Raw genomic sequence first — 22367 nt, 5'->3', positions numbered from 1 at the left:
ATTAAGCACAAAAAAAAATTAAAATAAAAAAAAATTTAATTGCTCACAGAGTGTGCCAGATAAGAATTGTGGGATAACAACCCGACACACCCAATGAGCAACTCAATTTTTTTTGTTGACAATATTTTTATGCTTAATATAATTCAATCTTAAACTTTAAAAGAAAAATCTTAAATGACTTAACCGTAAGCCAAAAAAATAAATAATTAATTAAAAAATAGCACTGTTATTGTTTCAGACGTCCAAAACACTTTTGAGCGCCTCAAATCTTCTGTTGCGGACAAATTACACATTATAAGACACACATGATATTAAAACTATATATATATATATATATATATATAAATGATATACTGCGCGACGGATTCCTACGCGACTCGTGCGCGATCAATCCACGCCGTCCACGCCCGATCGCGATCAACCCACACCGTCCAAAAATCGCGATTGCACAGTGTTACTCCTTGGACCTTCGTCGCTTTCCGGCGTCCGTTCATCGCCGTCCGACCACCGATTGCCTCCGGACCGGACCCGTTGGAACCGCAACTCACCGGCGGTCCGGCGGGTGCCGGAGTCCGGCCCCGATCGGCCGGAATCCGGCCAGATTCCGACCAAAATCGCCGCCAGACGCTGGTATATATATATATATATATATATATATATACACACACACACACATACAAACCTCTAAAGGATCATGTTCACAAGTTTACGAACCGACTACTGTTAAATTCAAACTCAGCTCGATAATATTTTTGAGTTTGAAATCAAGCTCAAGCTCGGCTCGTTAACTTAATCGAGCAAACTCAAACAATTTTTTTTCGAACCGAGACTCGAATAACTCGCAAACAACTTAGTTTGTTTACACCCCTAAGTATAAGTTACTAAACACATGCCCTTGACAATAATATACCGTATTCATCATCTAATTAGAATGTTCCTAGTCGACCAATTACATAACCGCTCCGTGCAATCTCCGTCGACCACACTTTTCCTAGTCGAGCAAACTCTCTTAATCTACATCTCTAGTTTGAAACATACCCTCGAGCTAGACTTTTCCTAGTCTTGAAGTTCACCTGTAACCTTATCGCACCAAGAATTGATTGCTTCTAAATTCCCCCTAGAAGCAATCCTTGGCTTCTACTCATACAAAAGAGAAATACACTTCTACTCGTACATCGTCTTATAGATGAAACTCTCTAAGCAAGAAGAAAGTTATCGAGCGAACTTCTAAAAACAGATAAAGAATAATTAGAATGTTCCTTCTTTTTGGGTTTATTTTGATGGTTCACATACCAAAACATATGGGTTGACCCAACTCTGATATCCTGAATCAATGTTGGGAGCCAATAGATAGTTTAAGCTGACCCACCCACAAGAATCTTAGATCGCCTTAGCCAATCTAGGCCGACTTATCGAAACATGTATATCGGCCTAACTTATATTCTGTAAGTCGCCTAGATTGCATGTCCTAAGCCTACCTACCAACCTTCATCCTAAAGGTGAAACATTTGAGGGCCTGCTTAAGTTTGCTTAAACACTAGGACAAAAGTCCCTAGACAATAATCTCTACTTATGTGCTAAATTTCATCTTTGCATTTATCTATCTCAAATAAATTCAAAATGTTACTACTTACCGCCAAGGGCCGGTCTTCGAGTTGGTCCAACTCCAAGATTGATGACAATCCTCAAGGTTGAAGAAGCTCCGCGACTTCACACTTTATTAAGTCCTCGTCCAAGCTTTGTCTCGTAATCCTTCAAACTAGAGAACAAACACTTAATCAAGCACCTTATAAAGAGCCAGAGCCAACATCCATATCAATGTTAAAGAGCCCAACTCTATCGTCAAAACTCTTTAGCTTTTATCTCATCGTATGTGCAGCTGTTAGCACCAAAGTTTGAGGCTTAATGAAAGTGATTCCACAAGCATTTCTAGGTCAAAATTGAGGGGGGAAACACAGAGCAGCAAACTAATGTTTTGTTTGGAAAATGTTAAACAAGTTGATGTCAGGTATGCTGCTCTGCAACTGATGCAGCACCAAACTCTTCTGATGCAAACAACAACAATCTGTTGATGATTCTGCTTCGTGGGTGTGACAGATTGATGCAGCGCAGAGCTTGCTATTGCAATGCGAGGGCAAAGAGCTACAACCACTGGTGTTGTGCATCTAGTCATCTAAATCAATACATTGCTTATTCTGATCACAGAGGACGGGAATGAAGTCCTTAACTGTAACTCTGTCTTGACCGAGAAAATTACTTGAGCAAAACTCACTTTCGTCATCGTCACTATCGATGTTATTGTGTGTTACGCGGTTCTGGTACCTTCTGTGCTCAAGAACAAACACGTTGAAATAATAGCTCAGTAAGCTTTTCCTCTTTCTATGAGGAAAACACAAGTAGAGCTGGCTCCAGAGGTTTTTGGCATTAGATGATCGATGGCAATAAATAACAGACTTGAACTTCAGTCGTTCGTCTTCTGTCCATGACAGTGTGATTTCCTCACCCATACTTGTGAATCCCCAAGAATGGAAAGCCCGACCCAGTTCTTGTTTCAGTTGCAGTCGCTTTTCGGCAATGTGAAACCTAGTGCACTCCACTGAACCTGGAAAATTGCACTCGCAATTATCTTGTCTACCTCTTCCAATAGCAGCATTGTTAAATGATGGTCTATCTTCTTGACCTTCAGGAGGCCAGATTCGTGTACCCAACCATTTCAGTTGTTCGGCAGGATTGCCAGGCACAAAAGGCTGGCCATTCCAATCTGGTAATTCTGCTTGAGAGGATGTGCCGACAGGTATCTCTGCCCGATCCCCAGAAAACCAGTCATCTATGTTATCTAAGTGTGGACTTTGAATTCGATGTTGAACATCATTGCTCACCTCAACAGTAGCCATCAGATCCTTGCCTTTTTCTTCATCAGAAAGCCATAATAATTTATGACAAGAATTAGATTCCTTGCCGAGAGGCTGCACATTTAAGATTCTTGCTGTATGTGAAATAACACGATTACCGTTCCCACAAATGGCCAGGTTTCCTTCCTGCGAGTATTATATGGTGTTTTTCAGATCGGCACAAAGTGTAACATGTAAGAACAAAATCAAAAGTTCAAGATGCAAAAAAAAAAAAAAAAAAAAAAACTAGTTTTATTGACATCACCACTGTGCACACGTTGAGTTTGAATCTACAATTGACAGTGATTAAATAAGGCAGTGAACTTGTGATCATCGAGCAACTTCTGAACCAAACATACCAAAAAAATGACAGATATCATGATTTAAATCAAACAAACAGTGATGAACTTCAATCCTCACCAGTTGTAGAGTTACTTGGAATTTGAAAGCATTTAGATTCATAGAAAATACAATTCCTACCGGCTCATAAAGAGAATTCACTGCCTAATCAATTAAAAACAATTTAATAAACTTTCTAATAAGCTTAAAGTACATACAAAAAGAGTCTAGGAGTATTGAGTATTATGTGTTGTATCAGATCCACATATCAACTAATTTATATATACCTTTTGGACCTATTTCCGTATTAGCAAAGCAAACTACACACATAGGTAAGGTCTCTCATTTCATCTTGTAAACATATCGGGGTTGGCTTTTGGGTTCCTTTGCTAATAATAAAAAAACTAGTAAAGCAAAAGCTAAGGTGTGATCTCCTTGCTAGGGGTGACAATATGAACTAGTCCCATTACTTAGCATAGGATTCAATCTAGAATATTCGAGTATAACAACCATGTTCGTTCCAACCAATAAAGAAAATCCAAATGAAATAAAGAGACATCTCTGATTTCTTCAGACCTATAGATAACATCTAGCAGCCCAGTATCAAAGGGTACATTACATGTTTTTTATTCTAGTTTGCATTAAAATTGCAACTTCAACATTGCTCATGTTTCATTTTCCCTGAGGTTTTCCTTTGCCAAAGTTTCATGGTTTGCAATTGTACTCATTGCATCGTTCACCAACTTCTAAGGTTCATATCAACTCAACATTTAAATGCTCGACTAACTCTTGATAAATGTTTGCATTTTGTGTGATCTTTTACTTCTCAATGTTTGATTTGTGCAATTTGCCAAATTAGTGAAGCGATATTTGTCACTTCTACAAATCACGTTTATTTTAACACTGGAATTTTGTCCCTTAGCAATAGTTTAACATTTTTAATAACTATATCACATCTTCATAATATATCTATGGTCCAGCTTTATCATTCACATAAGTTCTTAGTACAATCATCTATTATTTCTGTATAATACAACAAATAAGATATAAATTTTAACCATTGTAAGTGAGGTCCCAATGGCTTATACCGTACTTGTTCCAAGTGGTACATTCACTGTCTTTGGAAGAACAAGTTATTCATTCATGGAGAATCCCATGTTTGGATGATTCAACTGTAACATTCTGTTAGGTACACACAATGATATCAACTGGCCACATAATTTAAACCATGGTCTCTGATTCATATTTCGTTCATTGAAGCACATTTATTCTGGATAAAGAGAAAAAAAATTCTGCTATACTCCAAAAGATCCTTCAACTGAGAACTTATTCTCTTGAATAAAAAATATTAATGCTGTTATTTCAAAATTGTAGAATCAATGTTAACTCATGCAATTTCAACATTATTAATACCAAAAATCAGGATAAAATTCTAACGTTTAATTGTTTACATAATAGGTAAATATTTATAGGCATGGACATGGTGAAAGTAAGGTCCTACACAAAGCAATAAAATGAAATTGCCATATTTTAAAAGCATAGATTTGACCACCCCAACCTAAACCTAGTGATGATTGGCAAAAACCAGAACGAGAATCTATAATACAAAGCACAATGATCCCAGTTTTGTAATCATTAATAGACAAAGTAGTAAATGTCATGAAACCTGAATATGACGTGATGTTATTCTCATGATTGTTGCACGTCATTGTTGATACAATCTTGAATCTCTTATATGCACAAGTCAACAAGTACATTTTCTTAGGTACAAGATTATAGTTCATGAGCTTGGTATTCTTTCTTGCATTCATGTTCTTCCAGGTTTTCTATCATTGATAATTGCCATCTTGTAAGGGTATCAACTAACCTAATCAACAAGGGCCTCGGAAGTTGTTACCAAGGATCCGAAACTCATCTTTATGTGAATGTTGAGGTCTCTCACAGTTATCTTTACAAAAGAAAGAAGATAATTTCCACCATTTCATGTTAGCACTTGATCAACTAGTTGTGTCATTGTAGCCTTTAAAATAGTTTGATGCCTATTATATAACCGAAGATTCTTAAGCTTGTCAATCTATATACAGTCTTATAAATTGAATGCCATTAAGAAATATAGGCAAACATGGTGCACCAATACCTGATTTTCTACAGGGCTTGTTTGATCAACTACTTTTTGTAGTAATGCTTGCCTAGCCAGAAGTACACGAGTATAGTTCTCCTCAGCTGCAAGATCCTCAACTTTGCAATAGAAATTAGGATTTCTTGCCACATATCGTGCCCAAATAAGCATCCCCTCCAGAGCTTGTTGCTTCTTCCTCTGACAGATGATTCCTCCATCAACTGAGCTTGTTTCCAACATTACAACACCGCCATTATCATTGAAATCGGTATCGATCTGATAGTTGCATCCACTTCCCTTGAATGGCGTCGAAGATTGGTTTTTCTTTGAAATAGAAACAATAGGTGATTGACCATCCACCTCGAAATGTTCTGTGCGCACTTTGGCACCGAAATGCTTCTTCCCCGATGATCTCTGAACCCACCGTTCGAGCGCATCCAAGTACTTCACGAACACCAATTTCACCGCCGAACCGCACCTTGAATCCACCCCAATCGCCTGCGCAACCGACGCCCATCCGCACTCTGCCGAGACCCGATCATAGCCGCCCATGCCTCGCACTAAGATGTAGAGGCTCCACAAATCGACGGGCCAGCCGGCGCCCACCATGACCGGAAGCGTGCGGATCTCTCCTCTCCGATTGATCTCCTTCCAGAAAGCCGACAGGATCCGGTCGAAGCGCGCGCTCGACGACTCGCTGCCCGCCACCAGCTCGGAAGCCTCGAGACCGGAGCAGAAGCCGAGGCTTTGGAGCTCGCGAAGGACCTCCGCGACGTCCAGATGGGAACCCATGCCCGGGAAAGCCATGCGTCCATCGAAGAGAGAAAATTTGAGGAAGCAGAACGCAAAAGATGAGATTTTCACCGTCTCTCTCTCGAAATTGGAAATGTAGAGATTCGAACTCTGTTTCATGATCCGATTCGATGCGATACGATTTGACCCGAAATAGTCGAATCTATTTCTATTTATAATTTAATACATAATTTTTGCCAATAAATCCTTGAATTTCAATATTATATTTTTAACTGAATGAGTTATGTTATATGATTAAGGACTATAATTTTCTCCGAATCCAATTGAAGATCTGATACCCTATCTGAATGGAAGAGGATATGAAAATTTTTTTTTGAACCTAATTAAATAATTGAGTAATAAGATTTAGAAAATGAGATTTGTTATTGATCCGGTAGGGGTTCTTTGACGATCACACGGATAGTTTATAAAGATGGCTTAAGAGAAATGAAGTAAGCATAATTATCGGGTAGATTTTAAAAGTTTCTTTATGAATATGAGAAAACCCTGACCTTCTGTTCCAATCTCGACAAGCTCCCTTGCATTATATGCTGACCTCATGACTCGGTCTCGACACGCTTCCAGCGTTACGTGCCAACCTTATGATTGGGTCTCGACACACTTCTTGCATCTGTGCTGACATGACTTGGTCTCAGCACGCTTCCTGAATTATGCATCGACTTCTGGCATATGATTCTTATTTGGAGACATGGTCGTTCCGCCCAATCCGGAGAGCCCAGAGCCATTTCACCCAAAGAAGTAGGGAAGTATTATCAAAATATATATATAAACGAACGGAATCTTTCTAAAAGACTGGAACGGATATCTTAGAATATTTTCTAAACAGATACTAATATTTCAGAGATCAACTATTATAAAAAGGTCACACATGCCCATGGGTACAGGTTCGCACACATAAACCCTAACTTCCCCAAGTCATTAAACTTCTTCCTCGTGCCGAACTCTAACTTGAGCGTTGGAGTGGCTTGCCGGGACACATTTTAACCCTCTTTCTGAGTGCTTTGTAGGTTCCTTCCTTTCCACAACTTCATCACAGGAGCGTACATGTCGGCAATCCTTGAAGCAGTGTTGGAACCATTCATTATATATTGGCCGGAACAGTTATCTTGCGTGACATTCATTCGTGACTAACGTTTTATCTGGGAGGAGGTGAGGGAAGAGAAGGATAAATAAGGGGAAAGAGAATTTTGACTCTTATTTGAGATGGAATGAGTTAAGAAGGTGAAGGGGAGAGAAGGGTAAATTTTACCCTTGCATACTTATAAATCATTAGAATTTTTTACACTCCGATTTGGGATGTAAGGATGGGGTGTAAGGAAGAAGAATGATAACTCAAAAATATTTTATTTCAATTTTATCTCTATTTTAAAATATTAATTTCTAAATTAACTCATCTATTTAGATATCTCGTCTTTGTGTCATCGCTCTTTATATCACACGTGTCGTCACCGTCTAGTGTCTAACCGCTCGCACACCACGACATTGGTGTAAATCTCTTCGAGGACAAAACTCAAGAGGACAGAGATAAATAACCTTAATCTTCGTCTTATTCTTCTTCTTTTCTAAGGATAGAGACTTATTCAAAGAATATACATTATCATTTTTTTAAAAATAGAGAATATTTTTATAATTTTATATATTTAATTTTTATTTACTTTCCTTTCCTCCCACGTAAGATAATACATATTATATTAATGAACTTTCCATTCTTTCCAAATAAAGAGAATATAAATACTTTACTTCCTCTTCCGTTAATGAACCTTCTCTCATCCTATCCAAATATAACATAAGTGTGCGGGAGCATCCGGATCACTTCCGAGCACCGAATTCATCCAAACACACACTCAATAACAAATGCTACATGCATGGAAAGGTGCACAACATATCACATTTGTATATATATAAACCCACTATTTTTTCTAGCTCATAGGAGATTATTCTATTTTTTTATTAAATTATATTTTTAAGATACAATATTAATTTTAATATACTTTTGTAGAACGAAGATGAAGGATATAGACTCCGATCCAAATCCGACTCATTATCATCTACACGATGACTCGACAATGATACAACTGGTGTAAAACGATATCTTGTGCTAGTTTTCGAGTATCATCTGTCTGAGTTTGAGTTGGCATAAAGAGGCATAAAGGATTAACAATCTCTGATTTGTTCATGGCGGACGATGTCGTATAAGCATAGCTAAGTTATGAATTCTCTAGAGTGGTTCTTCTCTTCGGTGTTTCAGAGCAAAAGATCAATATGGTGGCTGGATGTGGATACAACAAATACGAGAACAAACGCAAAAATAGCCCAAAACAACATAATAGCAGTGTTAAGTAGAACAAAACAAACAAACAAACAAACTGTGAGATGGCTACATTATGGACAGATCCATGACTCACTTGGGCTGATTTGCCAAAGTAAGCATAAACAAACAATTATCGATTTGTGTATCCCTCCATATGAATGTTATGTACGACGAATCGAATCCATATCGACACTTGCAAATCTCTCTCACAGTTAAGATGTCTGAGGAAGCCTCTTAGCGATCTCCTGAAAAAAGAGCATTTTGTTCAGAGAAACATAAAACACAAATGCATTTTGTAGAAGTTGTTCTTATTGGTTCAACTCGTTGTTGTTTCTTCTTATGTTCAGTTAAAAGATCAAACTCTGAAAATAGTTCTATCAAAATATTATTCCTAAATCATTCTCAGTGATTCTTCCTAATCTATTCCATGCTACAAAGAAGATCAAGCTGAGTCATTGAATGCTTATCAGTTTAAATAGTCAGATTGCTAAGTGCTGCACACCTTGTGGGCTGGTTGTGACACTCACACTCTTATCTCTGACTGCAAGTCTAGAGACACTTCCGCCACAACATGCCTACTGATTATTATAGTATGAAAAAACTTGTGAAAGACTTAGGTCTCCTGAAAGGATTGATGCTTGTAGAGATGGTTGTATGATATATTGGGGAGAAGATCATGCTAAAGCATACAAAGAAGATCATGGCATGCTAATCATCAAACAGAACATGATCTAATGTGTCATCCATCAGATGCAGAGGTATGGAAAAATTTTGTTATCCTGATTTTGCTTCGGAATATAAGATTGGGTCTATGTGCTGATGGATTTGCTCCATTTGGTAAATCAGAGTTTATTGATGTTTACATGCAACCACTCATTCTCAGTGATTCTTCCTAATCTATTCCATGCTACAAAGAAGATCAAGCTGAGTTGAGCAAACTGGAAAGAGATGGCCGGTGAGTCTGGATGGACTAAATGAACAATTGTCGATTACTTATAACGATTATAAGTTCCTAAAGTTCGAATATAATAGAAATGATCCACATTTATTCCATAAAATACAAAAAATGAACGTTATCCTAAGATATAAGCCTAGCTCTCTGTTTGTTGTTCAGTACGCGATATACTTCCTTAAACAAGAGAATGTGTTGTGTACCTGAAAAAGTTCATTGATATTATTAGATGTCTTTGCTGATGTCTCGATGAAGAACATGCCATTCCCCTCTGCATACTCCTTGGCACCCTTCAAAGGAATGGATCATAAGGCCAAACATATGCTGTATAAAGCTAAGAGATCAGGGGAGTTGATTAGAAATCAATGCTTGCCTCGGATGATAGAGCTCTATTTTCTTCCAAATCAGCCTTGTTTCCGACCAATGCCATGACAATACCAGGACTCGCGTGCTTCTGAAGTTCCTGTCGGGCATAAAATTAAACTTGTAAATCTGAACAGGCAACACACTTTATTTTAGATTCAGGTCTTCGAAATGTAGATGGATGCTAGATCTTGTGTGAGTTAATAGAAACCAAAAAATATGCTAAAGGCTCAGGCTACCGAGTTAATCAAGATTTATGCAGCTTAACTGCAGTAGCAGGGATGCAATTTTGTAGTTTAAAAGTTATCGTGACCACATATAGCAAACGGGTAACCATACTATGCCTATTGAAAACTCACAAGATCCGTGGTATCTGGATCGACTTAAACTTGATGGCACCATACGAGAAGCAACAAAATCTTCCATCTAGGAAGTTTAGTCAGGAACATGGAACAATACCTTGACCCAATATTTTGCTTTTCTGAATGTTTCTTCGCTCGTTATGTCATATACCACAACAGCAACAGCAGCTCCGCGGTAGTAAAGAGGGGCCAACGAGGCATACCTAGAGATGAAAACATCAAAAACAAGACATCGTTCCTAGAGCTGTCGCACATTCTTCAGGATCCACAAAGTTTTTGATCAATATGGAGCTCGATAGAACAAGAAAAATGAATCTTAACTTTGATAATTAGATCATGCACCTTTCTTGTCCAGCTGTATCCCATATTTCAAACTTCACTGTCGTAGAATCTTGCAGGGCTAGTGTTTGTGATAAGAAGGATGCACCAACAGTTACCTATAAATACCAAATCAGAATATTCAACCGTCAGAAGTAACTACTCATCCTCGTGCTGTAGGAAAGGAAAGCAAAACAAAGTAAGCTGGGGCTGTAACACAATTAACTAAAAATATCGGTGGAGCGGCAAGTACAATGAACAACCTATTTCACCATAAGTTGAGATAATCTAAGGTTCAATCGCAGTTTTGTTCTACCACCAAAATCAACAGGTAACAGAAAGACCATTATAACCTTTTGAAGACTTTCCTTTAATACATGTTAATCATCCTAATTATTGTTCCTTCACTGTACTAATACTAGTAGATTATTGAGCAACGAGTGCTACTTAATCATTCAGCCGTTTTATCTGTGAAACAAATGAATGAACTTTTGCTTTCAACCAAAGAGATACTAGAGGAAAGAATGCAGTTTCAGGGAAAAACTATCAACTTGCATCATCCTGTTTTGTATACTGTCAATTTCTTTTATCGTTTTCCATTGCACCTTTGCAGACCTAAGATGTAAGGATCTATGTAATACTACTAATGGTTTCAAATGGCAAGTTCTTAGTCTAATAGTACAAGGCCAAAGAATGCACTTTGGCAATAATTGTTAGATTGCCATACCTTTGAGTTAGAGTCAAATTGGCCACGAACAAACCGGAGGACGATGCAGCTTTTACCCACACCAGAATCACCTAACAGTACCAACTGCAAAGATAAAATATCATATTATCATTAGCATCAAGTCAATCAGCTGGTACAATGACGCAGTGAAGTGATTCATTAAACAAATAATATATTTCAGAGGGGAAATATGCTACGGTCAACTTTATTTGCTTAGCAACTGTTGAACAATAACACCAACTGGAAAGAATTAACTTTAAACTAGAAAGGTTAATATGTGGTCATCCATAACTTTGGTAGCTCCCCGTGGGGTTTACTTTTACAACTTAAAACTAAATATCTTTCATATAACCTTGAGTTTCAAATACATAAATTAATTCTGATACATACAGGGAAAATATTCTGAGGCATGACAAGGTGTTCTATCTCGTCTTTCAGTCAAGGAAGTATATCCTTCTCATTGCATATGTGGATATGACCAGGAAGTGTGTGGTGACCAAAGTTAAAGACTTATCTTCATCAACTCTTCCAGACTTGGATAATCTCATGTATTTTCTTGGCATAGAGGTGATGCATTCAGAAGAACATCTTTCAGCACAAGTATGTATTGTATATGCTTGAGGAGATTGACATGGTAAGGACTAAACCAGTAGACACTCTCATGGATCCTAGTGCTAGGTTAGTCATAGGACAGGGGAGCTACTTGACCTAGTAAAGTACAAAAAGCTAGTGGAAAAAAAATTGAAATATCTCAGTCATCAAATCTAATAATATCGCATTCGCAGTTAGTGTGATCAGAGTTGGCTTGTGGCCCTAAGAATCCTACGATATCTAAAAATTGCTCAAGGGAAACATATTTTGTTCTGTGATCGAGGTCATTTTTAAATCATTAGTTACTTTGATGCATATTGCACAAACTCTCACAAATCCATTATCTACATCGGGTTACTATATCCTTTTAGGAGGAATATTATTTATGAAAACGTAAGAAGCAAATAGTGGTTGTGAGGTCAAGTGTAGAGGTAGAGTATATAGGGCTATAGCCTTAGTAATGTGCAAGCTGATTTAGGTTAAATATGTGATGACCAAATTAGGATACAGCCCTGTAGAAACTATGAAGCTTTACTATGACAATCAAGCAACAATTCATATAATCTCAAATTCATATTTCACAAAAGGACAAAACATTTATAATTGATTGTCACTTCATTAGGAGAAGATACAAACTAATGAGATTGTCACTTTGTTTGTTAGCTATAATGATCAATTGATAAATTGTCAACCAAATCGTTCAGAGGGCCTAGTTGAATATATGTATGTCAAGCTGGATTTTTATAATATATTTTAACTAGCCTGAGGGGGAGTGTCAGTGTCAGAATCCATTTGTAATTAGGTAACTTCAAGAGGTGTATTGGTAATATCTATATAAGGTGGCGGAGGGATACCTAAGGGAGTTGAAGAATAATTTTCCCTAACAGCTAGCAACCTAAGCAAAATCACTGCATGCTAAAATATTGCACACACATGCATATAAAGATCATTAATGGTTCACAAGAGTTAGATCCTTGTGCTCAAGGCAATTAGGGGTGAGTATTCGGTTAAAACCGAACCGAATTAACCGAAAACCGAATAAACCGATTTTTTTGAACCGACCGAATTTTTCAATAAAAACCGAACAAACCAAACTGATATTTTATCGGTTAATTCGGTTTTCAACCGAATTAACCGAATTTTTTTAAATATTATAAAAATTTTACTAATGAATTAGGGATTTATAAATTTATTTACTTAAAATTTATAAATTATTTTTCTAATTTGATTAATTCGGTTAATTCGGTTTAACCGAATAAGAAATTTTAAAACCGAACCGAATTAACCGAATTAATCGATTTTTTTTAAAAAAATAACCGAACTTCCGAAATAACCGAACCGAATTTTTAATTCGGTTCGGTTTGATCGGTTTATTCGGTTTAACCGAATTTTTGCTCACCCCTAAAGGCAATCGAGAGAGCAAGGGGAAACAAGAAGAGAATATTTCTGACCAAAGAAAAAAAAAGTATAAAAGAATTGAGCCTAACTTAACAAAAATTATTTTATATTGACCAATGATAATGTTTTTGAAGCAGCCAGATTTTTGCAACAATATGAAGATCCTAACTGCAGTTCATGCTGTAAATAAGCAAGGCAAACAGAACATACCTTAACGCGCAAGTTTTTGGGGTCAGTAGCCATCGAGTTTTCGACATTCAAACTACCCAGACTTTTGGCGTTTCGGCCTAATCATTTCCGGATAAACTTAATTAGATTATGTTATTTCCACATCATAGCAAGAACCATTTGATTTTCCATTTACAGTGCTTGCATATGACAATAAAACTGCAAATAGAAAATAGATGCAGGATGCGAAAGGTGCTATAAAGACATAGTATTGTCAAATGCAACAAACTAAGAGATGTTTAAAGTTTATTCTTACTCCTACCAAAGAACACCATTAATCCTAGAAACTTATATGAGGCACAGAAACCTTTCCCTTGAGAACCTAGATGAACTCTTCATGCTCAAATTGCCAGCGAAATGGATTTAGTGCCTATTGATTTCTCCATTTTCTCCTTTCCAAATACCACTTATGCACTTGGTAACTCTTTTCCCTTCCCATTCAATTAACATTCATCACAGAAAAAGGTTTTCTCCATTCATAAGACTCGATTTCTTCCTCAACCTTCTATAAAATATCTTGTACTAGGCAAGCATCATTTATCCACCACAACCTATTCTCAACTTTCCTGCTATAAAAAGATCTATCGACCACATGACTTCACAAGTTAGATAGATCTAGTTTGATAAGCAACCTAACCTAAAACATTTATGCAACTGAAAGCGCCAGACAGTAGAACAACAAGAACTTGCGACAAGATCTACTCAAATCATCATAAAATGGATTCAAATAATCACCACCAAATTTGCAGTTTGAAAACATATATAAAAAGATCACCTTTTCCCCCACAACAATAACAGACACACAACGCGATCAACTTCTATATCGCATTATGCAGTTCCTGTACTCTTGCAAGACAAAAAGGCAAAAAGAGGGCAAAATTTTCAAAATTGCGGCGAAAGCCGATCAAATGACTAACCACGCTTGAACATCATCACAGCCTCGCTGCAGAATCAAAACACCCCAATTCGAAAAGCGAGATCCGCATTTAGGTATTCACATGTCAATTTATTCAAGCTCACTCCGACTTCTCGGTGACAGAAAAGCCTACCGCATTAATAAGCGAAGGAACAGAGTAAAGGCCAAAAATCGTAGACGGATAGATCAAATCCCCAAAGAGAAGAGAAAGGGAGGGGATGAAGGGACCTGGAAGAGAGGAGGAGCAACCCATCTGTGGGAGAAGGCGAGGCGGGGGCGTCCGAGTTCGATGGGGAAGGAGAGCGAATCCCACAGGAGAAGGGGGGCGGGGGGCGAACGAGTTGGCTCGGCCGGGTCGAGGGCGAGTTCAACCAGTCGGTCAAGGGAGGAGTCGAGAAATCGGACACTTGTCGCTTGCCTACGAAGGGCGTGACCACACGTGGCATTCCGTTAGTTTTTTTTAATTTAATATAAAAATTATTTATGACGAAAACACACCTTTGAGATTTTTAAATTCCATTTTCTAAAAAAAGAAAAAGAAAAAAAAGGGGGGAAATTCACCGACGATCGACCCGAATTCCGGAGCCAACTGCCGAGAAGGGAGCGATTCGAGATTCGCGAGAGTTGGGAGCCATGGCGAACCAGGGGAGCCAAGAAGCGGAAGGAGGAGCGAACGAGCAGCCTCCGCCGCCTCATCATCGCCGCCAACGTACGTTTAACTGCCACGCCCCTCTCCTGCCCGAATCCCTAATCTCTTTCTTCCCCTTTTTTCCTTAGATACTGTATTGACCTGCTGCTTTATTGCGTTCGCTGCGAGTAATTTTCTGATATATGTTTTTCATCTTCTCTTTGTGCCCGGCAAGAATGGCGATATTTTGCACCGGGAATTTCGGAATGTAGTCTGAGGACTACAATCAAAGTCAATAGGGAGTCGAGGAGGTGTTAAAAATCTCAGCTTTAGATCGATAGATTAAAAATTTACTGGGGGAACCTTCAAAATGTAACTATATGTTCAATCTATGATCTTATGATGCCTAACAAAACTTCGTGAAACATTCTGGGTTTAGTTCTTGTAGTGTGGCATCACAGTTGAAAACTTTGTGAACTATATATCTATCTTTTCAATTTAGAAGTTATGGGACTGTATAATATCGTGTATCTTTCAAATTGGGTTAAAACATGTTTCATGTTCTTTACAAATTTTTGATTGTGTTTAGGCATGGTCAAAATTTTCTCGAGGGCAATTTCGATGCCATTTGTCTTTTAGGTGTGTGTTCAAAAAGATCAACTAGAATACAAAGAGATAGCAATTAGAGATTGTGGTAAGAGTACTCAGCTTGGCTGCCATGGAACACCGATTTTGAGACCATCTTTCTTTCCTATTTACTTACAGGGTGAAGTGGAGGACGAGAAGAGACAGAAGAAGAGGGAGAAGATGGAAAAGAAGGCTTCAAGGGGAAATTCTTATTACTTGCAGTTGATTTGCTCGTAATGTTAGACACCAGAAGAACCTCCTTGAGTTCATAGGAAAAGTTGATGCAGATTCATAGTGATGTGTTGAGGTAAGAATATATTGTGAACCTTTTGGAAACTTTTTTTCAATCCACATTTTGTGCCAGTTTAAACCTTTTTGAGAAATTTTTTGATGCCTTGTTTACTTGGAGTAGAGAAATAAAAATAGGGAAAGATAGGAAGTAATTGAGTGAGAGGGGGAATTGAATAGAATTATCTTTCTTTCATCCATTTTGTTTGCTTGGATGGATATTTTTTTGTTGTGCAAGAATACTTGTTTCTTCTCTACTTTCTATCACTCTTACACTTAGGAAACACCATCTTAGTAGAAACATTAGCGATGATCTTGAAGATGCTTAATCTTCTTCCTCCTTTTCTATCTCCTTTTCTACCAACCCACTTTCAATATCAATGTAAGTAGGCAATGAAATTTGTAAAGAGATGAGATGGTATATACATAATTACATAATGAAGATTAGTGTGACAAATGGATCAATAGGCTGTATAAACACCGATTGCATCAAGGTATTGACCACAACGGGCGAAGAAGCCTACAATCTTTCCACCTTGTGCATGAAGAGTGAAAGGAGTTCCATCTTCCTTACCATAAGGCCCATAAGTTGCCTTGTTACTCACAAAAGTAAGAGACTTAACAACCAAACTACGTCTCATATATCCGTAGTAGCCTCTTATACTTGTAAAGTATTCATCCTCCCCCAAATCAAGCTGTTCACATAATTCTCATGAATTTATTATTTAAAGTTAGTTGAGATAAACTCAGTCAAGTAGGGGTGTTAAGTTAGCAACTACCTCAGATGATTGTCCACCATCTCCTCCCCACCAATCAGTCCACCCTTGGAAGCCCTCGCTTTTGTATAGTATTTTGATACCGTCAATGACTTCCCCATGTCGAAGAGCCACCTTCAGGATGGAGGTTCTGCTATCTGGAACCATTTCCTTGATTCCTCCGCCGATGCCGCCACAAGGTCCTATGTCGCACACCTACACATAATGGAATGGTTGAAAATAACATGACTAAACAGTTAAAAGATTAGTAGTGTTACCATGGAGGGCTTCTTGACATCCAAAGCTTCATCTTTAGGAGGGTTAATGAGGGAAGTACTCCAGTCGTAGAAGACCTTCCAACAGTTGAAGAACTTGGGACAATATGCCATTGAAAGTAGACAAGGTGAAACTTAACCATACGAAACCAGTTTAAAGGATTCGGAAAGCCAGATACTTTCCCTTCTCTTCTTTCTTCATGGTTTCCAACAGAGGAAGCAAGAGAAGACTTCAGGGAGGAGTGGAAATGGTACCTATTGTGACTTTGTTCTTTCTTGATGCACAATTTTCATTTTTTTCACTTGTATGTGTTAATTTGTTTTACAGGTAAAGCTACCACAATCCTTGAATCTAAGCAAAAGTTGAGATCCTGATGTTGGAGATCCTGATGTTGCAGTCAACTATGTACATTGAAGAAAAACACTTCTGATATCCCAAATTCAAGGTAAAGCCTAGCACTATGTCAAAGGTGAAAACGAGTAATGGAAAAGAGAACAAGTTCTACCAATTTTGAAGAAGAAATGAACAGAATTGTTGAAATTCGATAAGTGTTAGACTTCGCTATGTACAAAATTGCAGTGGCTAATGTTTTTTATAGGGGTGAGCAAAAATTTTATTAAATTAAATAAATCGATCAAATTTAAAAATTTAGTTTAATTATTTTAAAATTTTAATTATTTTTTTTAAAAATTCATTAATTTTAATTCGAATTTAATTTGGTTTCAATTTTAAAATTTTTTATTCAATTAAACTGAATAAATGAATTAATTAAAATAAAAAAAAATTTTTAAATAAGTAAAATTTTAAATCCTCAATTAATTGATAAATTTTTTATAATATTTAAAAATTTTGATTATTTTGATTAATTCGGTTGAAAATCAAATTAATAAGTCTTTTATTGATTCATTTATTTGATTTTTATTTAAAAATTTGATCAATTTAATTAGTTTAAAAAAATTGATTTGATTCAGTTTTAATTAATTTATTTCAGTTCGATTTAGTTTTAATCCAATACTCATGCCTATTTACTATGCACAAAATTACAGTGGCTAATGTTTTTTATTTATAATATGTTTATGATTTGATAATATTGAATTGACTAATAATAACTAAATAAAAATTCGAAGATTAGATTTAGTAAAATTTTTTCCCCGGGTGAAAGTTACGTCATTGAATTTAATTAGTTTGAGAAGATGCTCCCAAGTTATGCTTCCCATTGCAACCCGGTCGGTCATCTCTCTGTTAATTTGGAAAATCTTGAATTACCCCAGGGAATTATTTAAATTGCAGATAAGTGTTAGTTTAAGAGTGAGATAATAATTCGATTAAATTTAAATCGATCAAATTTAAAAATTTGATTCAGTTATTTTAAAATTTTAATTATTTTTTTAAAAAAATTGAAATTCAGAATTTTAAAATTTCTTATTCCTGAATTAATTAAAATAAATAAATTATAAATTTATAAATAAATAAATTTATAAATCCTTAACTAAATAATTTTTTTATAATATTTAAAAATTTTAATTATTTCAATTAATTTAATTAAAAATTAAATTAATAAATTTTTTATCGGTTCGATTTGTTCGATTTTTATTTAAAAATTTGATTGATTCAATTAATTTTTAAAAAAATTAATTTAATTTAATTTTAATTAATTCATTTCGATTTTTAATTGAATAATCAATTCTATTTATTATCTACAAAATTGCAGTGGCTAATGTTTTTTATTTATAATATATTTATGATTTGATAATATTGAATAGACTAATAATAACTAAATAAAAATTCGAAGATTAGATTTCCATACTCGATCCAGTGAAAGTCAGATATAATAATATTTATATGCAATCTAAGTGGTTGCTAAAAAAGAATTGATTACTTGTTGAGAGTGAAATTTAAACTCAGCCCTTTCGGACCAGAACCTTAATCTGGCGCCTTAGACCAACTCAGTCATCTCAATAATATATTTAAAATCTTGAAAAATAAGAAAATTATTGAAATTCGATAAATGTTAGGCTAAGGTAAATAAAAATTCAGTTAAATTAAATAAATTGATCAAATTTAAAAATTTAATTTAGTTATTTTAAAATTTTAATTATTTTTTTTAAAAATTAATTAATTCGATTTAATTTTAATTTTAAAATTTTTTATTCGATTAAATTGAATAAATCAAATTAATTAAAATAAAAAATAATAATTTATAAATATCTAAATAAATAAAATTTTAAATCCTCAACTTAATTGATAAATTTTTTATAATATTTAAATAATTCAATTATTTTTATTAATTTTGTAGAAAATCCTGAATTAATGAGCCTCTTATCGGTTCAGTTTGTTTGATTTTTATTTAAAAATTTGATCGATTCAATTAGTTTAAAAAAATTTAATTTGATTCAATTAGAATTAATTCAGTTCGATTCAATTCGATTTAATTTTAATTGAATACACAACTCTATTCGGTATACACAAAATTTTTGTTTTTTATTTATAATATGTTTATGATTTGATAATATTGAATAGACTAATAATAACTAAATAAAAATTCCAATATTAAATTTAGTATTTTTTTTTTCCCCCCCCCCCCTATAAGAAGGTTAATATTTATATGCAATCTAAGTGGTTGCAAAAAATGGCTTGATTGTTGATAGTCAGTTTCCATACCCTACCACAATTAAAATCTTAAACAAATTAAGAAAATTATTGATATTCGATAAGTGTTAATTTAGAAGTGAATAAAAATTTGATTAAATTGAATAAATTGATCGTATTTAAAAATTTAGTTTGGTTATTTCAAAATTTTAATTTTTTTTAAAAAATTAATTAATTCGATTAATTCGATTCGGTTTCAATTTTAAAATTTCTTATTCAATTAAATTGAATAAATCAAATTAACTAAAATAAAAAAAATAATTTCTAAATAAGTTAAATCCTCAACTAATTAATAAAATTTTTATAATATTTAAATAATTCAATTATTTCAATTAATTTAGTTGAAAATTAAATTAATAAGCTTTTTATCATTCAGTTTATTTTATTTTATTTTTTTAAAATTTAATCAGTTAGTTTAAAATTTTTTAATTTGATTTAATTTTAATTAATTTGATTTGAATTGAATGAAATACTTAGTTTTATTCGTTATGCACAAAATTGCAGTGGCTAAGTGTTAGTTTAAGGATAAACAAAAATTTAAAATCAAATAAATCGATAAATTTAAAAATTTAGTTTGATTATTTTAAAATTTTTTATTTTTTAAATTAAATTAAATTGAATTAACTAAAATAAAAAAATAATTTTTAAATTTTTAAATAAGTAAAATTTTAAATCCTCAATTAATTGATAAGTTTTTTATAATATTTAAATAATTTAATTATTTTAAAAATCGAAAATAATAATAATTTTTATTATTTTAATTTATTTATTTTTTATTTAAAAATTTGATGAGTTCGATTAGTTTAAAAAAATTTAATTCAATTCAATTTTGATTAATTCAATTTGAATTTATTTTTAATCGAATATTGCCGTTATGCACAAAATTGCAGTGGCTAATATTTTTTATTTATAATATGTTTATGATTTGATAATATTGAATAGACTAATAATAACTAAATAAAAATTTGAAGATTAGATTTAGTAAATTTTCCCCCATGAAAATCAGGTCTTGAATAATTAATAATATTTATATGCAATCTAAGTGGTTGCTAAAAAAACAATTAATTGTTGAGAGTGGGTTTTGAACCCACGCCCTTTCGGACCAGAACCTTAATCTGGCGCCTTAGACCAACTCGGCCATCTCAACAACTTGTGTAGTATTTTGAAGAAATTAATAAAATTGTTAAAATACAATAAGTGTTAACAGTGAATAAAAATTTAGTTAAACTGAATAAATTGATTGAATTTAAAAATTCGATGGGGTTATTTTAAAATTTTGATTATTTTTTTAAAAATTAGATTAATTCGGTTTGATTTTGATTTTAAAATTTCTTATTCGATTAAATCAAATAAACGAATTAACTAAAATAAAAATAATTTATAAATTTTTTGTAAAATTTTAAATTCTCAAATAATTGATAAATTCTTTATAATATTTAAACAATTTGATTATTTTGATCGAAGTCTTTTAACCATTCAGTTTGTTGGTTATGCATAAAATTGCAGTGGGTAATGTTTTTTATTTATAATATGTTGATGATTTGATAATATTTAATAGAGTAATAATAACTAAATAAAAATTTGAAGATTAGATTTAGTAATTTTTTTTCGAAAGTTACGTCATTGAATTTAATTAGTTTCTAATAGAACATGGTCGGACCAGAACCTTAATCTGGCGCCTTAGACCAACTCGGCCATCTCAACAACAATTATAATTTTGATAAATAAGTTATTGAATACTAACACCAAATAGTTGGTTATAAACTTTAGTATAGTCTACGTAGACACCATCGTACGTTTAAGAATTTTATTAGGACGGTTGATATTGCTAAAAGAGGTGAATAATAATTTATATTGTTTTTCGATCGTGTGTAGGGGATGTTAAAAAATATCGAATTTTCGGTATAAATCCTAGTGATAGCATTATTATCTTTTCTCCCTCTTGATACCGATATTTACCATCTATATCGAAAATTTTGGTATACCAAAAATTTCGGTACGGTATAATACCGTACCGAATTTTTCGGTATCGGTATCGGTATGAAATTATTAGTTTTCGATATTTCGGTATACCAACATTTTCGGTATAATACCGTACCGAAATTATCAGTATACCAAAATTTTCAATATTTTCGGTGTAATATATTGATGGACGAAATTCGCCAACAACAAGAAATTCGTCTCCAAATTGGCGACGAATGTTCGTTGCCAAATTTGCGACGAATTTGGCAACGAAAATTTGGTATATTCGGTATACCGAAAAATTCGGTATACCGAAATTCCGGTATATCGAATTTTCGGTATGGTAACAGTATAGATTTTTTTATGCCGAAATTTTCGGTACGGTATACGGTATCGTATACAAAATTTGGTATACCGTACCGATCCAGCCCTAATCGTGTGTCCTATAAGATATTAATGCATAATAAAAAAAATATAAAATAGATATAGAAATAAGAAATAAACTCTAATGTGATTCAAAATCCTGATTCCTACTCTGCGATATAGAATCCTAGTGATAGTATTATTATCTTTTCTCCCTCTTGAATATCTTTAGAAGGTGGAGAAAAGACAGTAGTATTATCGATAATAAACTATAGAGTAGAAATCGAAAGTTCTTAACCATATAAAATTGAGATCTTATATTTGTATATTTATTTTAGTTATTCACTATGGAAGAGAATATTATTTTATTTTTATCAAGATTTGATCCTTATCTATTATAGTAAATCTGCCACGTAATAATCAAACAAGTACCCAATCAAAAGAATAATGGAACAAAATAAATTATTATTCATCTTTCTCCAGTAACTTTA

General features: G+C 34.2%; 2 protein-coding genes, 1 long non-coding RNA gene and 1 other non-coding gene across 5 annotated transcripts; 1 reads left to right on the top strand and 3 right to left on the bottom strand.

The window, feature by feature from the left end:
- Positions 1-1870: 1870 nt before the first annotated feature.
- LOC141838204 (AT-rich interactive domain-containing protein 2-like) lies at positions 1871-6156 on the bottom strand. Its single transcript, XM_074725614.1, has 2 exons — positions 5368-6156; positions 1871-3038 (listed from the first exon to the last, which is right to left on the bottom strand). Exons 1-2 carry the CDS (start codon positions 6154-6156, stop codon positions 2166-2168), a joined length of 1662 nt encoding a protein of 553 aa, XP_074581715.1. The 3' UTR covers positions 1871-2165.
- A 2358-nt stretch (positions 6157-8514) lies between these two features.
- On the bottom strand, positions 8515-14647 carry LOC141838205 (ras-related protein RABF1-like). Of its 2 annotated transcripts, XM_074725617.1 has the most exons (9): positions 14557-14644; positions 14330-14457; positions 13395-13471; positions 11196-11279; positions 10493-10587; positions 10248-10353; positions 9799-9888; positions 9629-9715; positions 8515-8718 (listed from the first exon to the last, which is right to left on the bottom strand). In XM_074725617.1, the coding sequence occupies exons 2-9, from the start codon at positions 14343-14345 to the stop codon at positions 8686-8688; spliced, it is 588 nt and encodes a 195-aa protein (XP_074581718.1). In that variant the 5' UTR covers positions 14346-14457; positions 14557-14644; the 3' UTR covers positions 8515-8685. The 2 variants fall into 2 exon arrangements, with proteins under 2 accessions (XP_074581718.1, XP_074581717.1); XM_074725616.1 differs by lacking the exon at positions 14330-14457 and having other exon boundaries at positions 14557-14647.
- A 245-nt stretch (positions 14648-14892) lies between these two features.
- LOC141841834 (uncharacterized) lies at positions 14893-17145 on the top strand. The gene is made up of 3 exons (XR_012602832.1): positions 14893-15037; positions 15722-15890; positions 16943-17145. It is a non-coding gene; the product is annotated as an uncharacterized LOC141841834 (long non-coding RNA).
- Positions 17146-20617: 3472 nt separating this feature from the next.
- Positions 20618-20698, bottom strand: TRNAL-AAG (transfer RNA leucine (anticodon AAG)). The gene has a single exon. It is a non-coding gene; the product is annotated as a tRNA-Leu (tRNA).
- Positions 20699-22367: the final 1669 nt, after the last annotated feature.

This window comes from Curcuma longa, chromosome 11, assembly GCF_044706935.1.
Source record: "Curcuma longa cultivar G26 ecotype Majalengka, Jawa Barat chromosome 11, ITB_CL_G26_1.1, whole genome shotgun sequence".
Lineage (NCBI taxonomy): Eukaryota > Viridiplantae > Streptophyta > Magnoliopsida > Zingiberales > Zingiberaceae > Curcuma > Curcuma longa.
This window is presented reverse-complemented; position numbering and strand designations above follow the sequence as displayed.